General features: G+C 56.1%; 1 protein-coding gene across 4 annotated transcripts in view; it reads left to right on the top strand.

Annotated features, from left to right (window-relative positions):
• The window catches only part of DLG3 (discs large MAGUK scaffold protein 3), a 163,035-nt gene that overhangs the window by 94,765 nt on the left and 66,176 nt on the right, over positions 1–2,094 (top strand). For all 4 annotated transcript variants that reach the window (XM_024217568.2, XM_024217566.2, XM_024217572.2 and 1 more), the window contains 2 exons: positions 351–520; positions 973–1,109. In XM_024217568.2, coding sequence (XP_024073336.2) covers positions 351–520; positions 973–1,109 — 307 coding nt within the window. The remainder of the gene's footprint in view (positions 1–350; positions 521–972; positions 1,110–2,094) is intronic.

Genomic DNA, 2,094 nt, shown 5'->3' with positions numbered 1-2,094 from the left:
GTGGGGTAACCCCCCATCACAGGCCCCTCTCCACCCACCTCCTGCTAAGCGGCTGGGCTTGGCCTGAGAGTGTCCGTACTGTAGTCCTGGCCACATGCTCAGTGTCCTGATTCAGCGTCTCGGGGCTCAGGCGGATGGAAAGAGACAGAACTGTGTTTTCAGTGGCGTTCCCGGGGCTCTGGGTGGAGATCTGTGGCCTTGGCCAAGGTGTGCAGTGGTCAGAGGAGATTGGAGGACAGTGGATGCAGGGGAACTCCCAGGAGATTCCCCAGAAACTTGAGGCAAGAGCTGTCTAAACACCGTGATCAGAGCATCCAGGGTCCGGCCAATGATGCGTGTGCTGCTTGCAGGGTGAACGACTGCGTCCTGCGGGTAAATGAAGTGGATGTCTCTGAGGTGGTGCACAGCAAGGCAGTGGAGGCGCTGAAGGAAGCAGGCCCAGTGGTTCGACTTGTGGTGCGTCGGAGGCAGCCCCCACCTGAGACTATCCTGGAAGTTAACCTGATGAAAGGACCCAAAGGTGAAATCTCTTAAAGGGCAGTAGCCTAACCCAGCCCCTGTCACCTGGGCAGAAATGGCCTGGGGGGCTGTGGGTCAGGACTGAGGGGCAGCAGCAAGCTGTGTGGGGCCTGGGAAATCACGGTTCAGGATCTGTGCAGCACAATTTTCCCTGCGCCAGTTGAACAGATGTGTTGGTATAGCAACGCTTGGTAGTCAGAGCGTACTGGCCTCTCCATACGTCCCTGTTTGCTCAGGGACCAGAGCCCACCATCCTCTCCATCTGCTCCATGTGCTTAGCCAAGCCCAAGTAACAGGTCACCAACAGGAGGAGCGGCATGAGAGCCTGGGCGGAGGAGCCATGGAGGGCGAGCCCATTGGCGCTGTAAATGCCCCATGTCCCCTGACAGGTGTGTTCCACTCACCATCTAGGGACTTTTCAATCTCCCCTCATTGCCTCTTGTGTCCCCTCAGGACTAGGCTTCAGCATCGCGGGTGGAATCGGAAACCAGCACATCCCAGGAGACAACAGCATCTACATCACCAAGATCATCGAGGGAGGGGCTGCTCAGAAGGATGGCCGGCTGCAGATCGGGGACCGGCTGCTGGCGGTGAGCACACGCACCTTCCTCTGGGCTCTAGAGACCGACAGAGGGAGGTGGGGATGCCAGGGGATGTCTCTGTGAGGTATCTGCTCTAAAGCCCTCTCCGCCTAGCACTGGCTCTTGCTCCATATACAGCCTGGGCTTTCCATTGCTCCAGAGCCCCTTTCTCCCCAGCAGAAGAGCACGAGCTCTCCTTCTCAAGGCCTGGGCACCAGGGGTTACATCGCTGTGCCCCAGTGGGCAATGAGCAGGAGATGTTAGTTTGTACCCACTAATAATTAGATTGCCATAAGGACAAAGTCCCAGCAGCTGGATCCCCTTCAGGGCAATGGAGAAGGGACAGGGGAGAGCTTGTTGCAGAACAGACCGATGGGTAGTGGCTACTTTGCATCACCAGGTGACACAGAGCAGCTGGTGAATGTGGCCTGCTGGATGTAGGATTGTTCCCGGTTGCTACTATCACTGTTTACTGACAAGGTGAATGTCCCGGCAGGGCTGGGGCCGGGGGCCCTGAGCGAATTCCCAAATATGACATTAATGACATGCCTGAGATTTGATGTGCACTGACGTCAGGGAGTCCCACAGCTCCCCGTGGCTGGGAAGGGACCGCACTTCGGGCACTGACTAAACAAAGGGTAGTTGGAGGATGATCATGTTCCAGTATTTTGGGATAGCGGTTGGGTGGGGTGGTGAGATGAGCAGCATGCAGACCCGGAGCGGGTACAACTGGCACCGTAAGGAGGAGTTTCTGTGTCATGAAGATAAACAAATACCCAGTGTGTAAAAGAGGGACAAGGTAAGTAGCCCGACTTCTGTTAGAGGAAGGGACAAGCTGTGAAGCTTCACAGAGCTCTTCCTCAGGTCTGGAGAAGGCAACCAGCATGTCCAAGCTAACCACAAGGTGGGACAGATTGTTAAGCATAAGAGGTTCACACATGCTGTAGGAGACCACTTAAAGTGAAGTGGGCAATTAAGGGTTAGGGGCAGAGGG

The sequence above is a fragment of the Terrapene carolina genome, unplaced genomic scaffold, assembly GCF_002925995.2.
Source record: "Terrapene carolina triunguis isolate 2854851 unplaced genomic scaffold, T_m_triunguis-2.0 Scaffold131, whole genome shotgun sequence".
Classification (NCBI taxonomy): Eukaryota; Metazoa; Chordata; order Testudines; family Emydidae; genus Terrapene; species Terrapene triunguis.
This window is presented reverse-complemented; position numbering and strand designations above follow the sequence as displayed.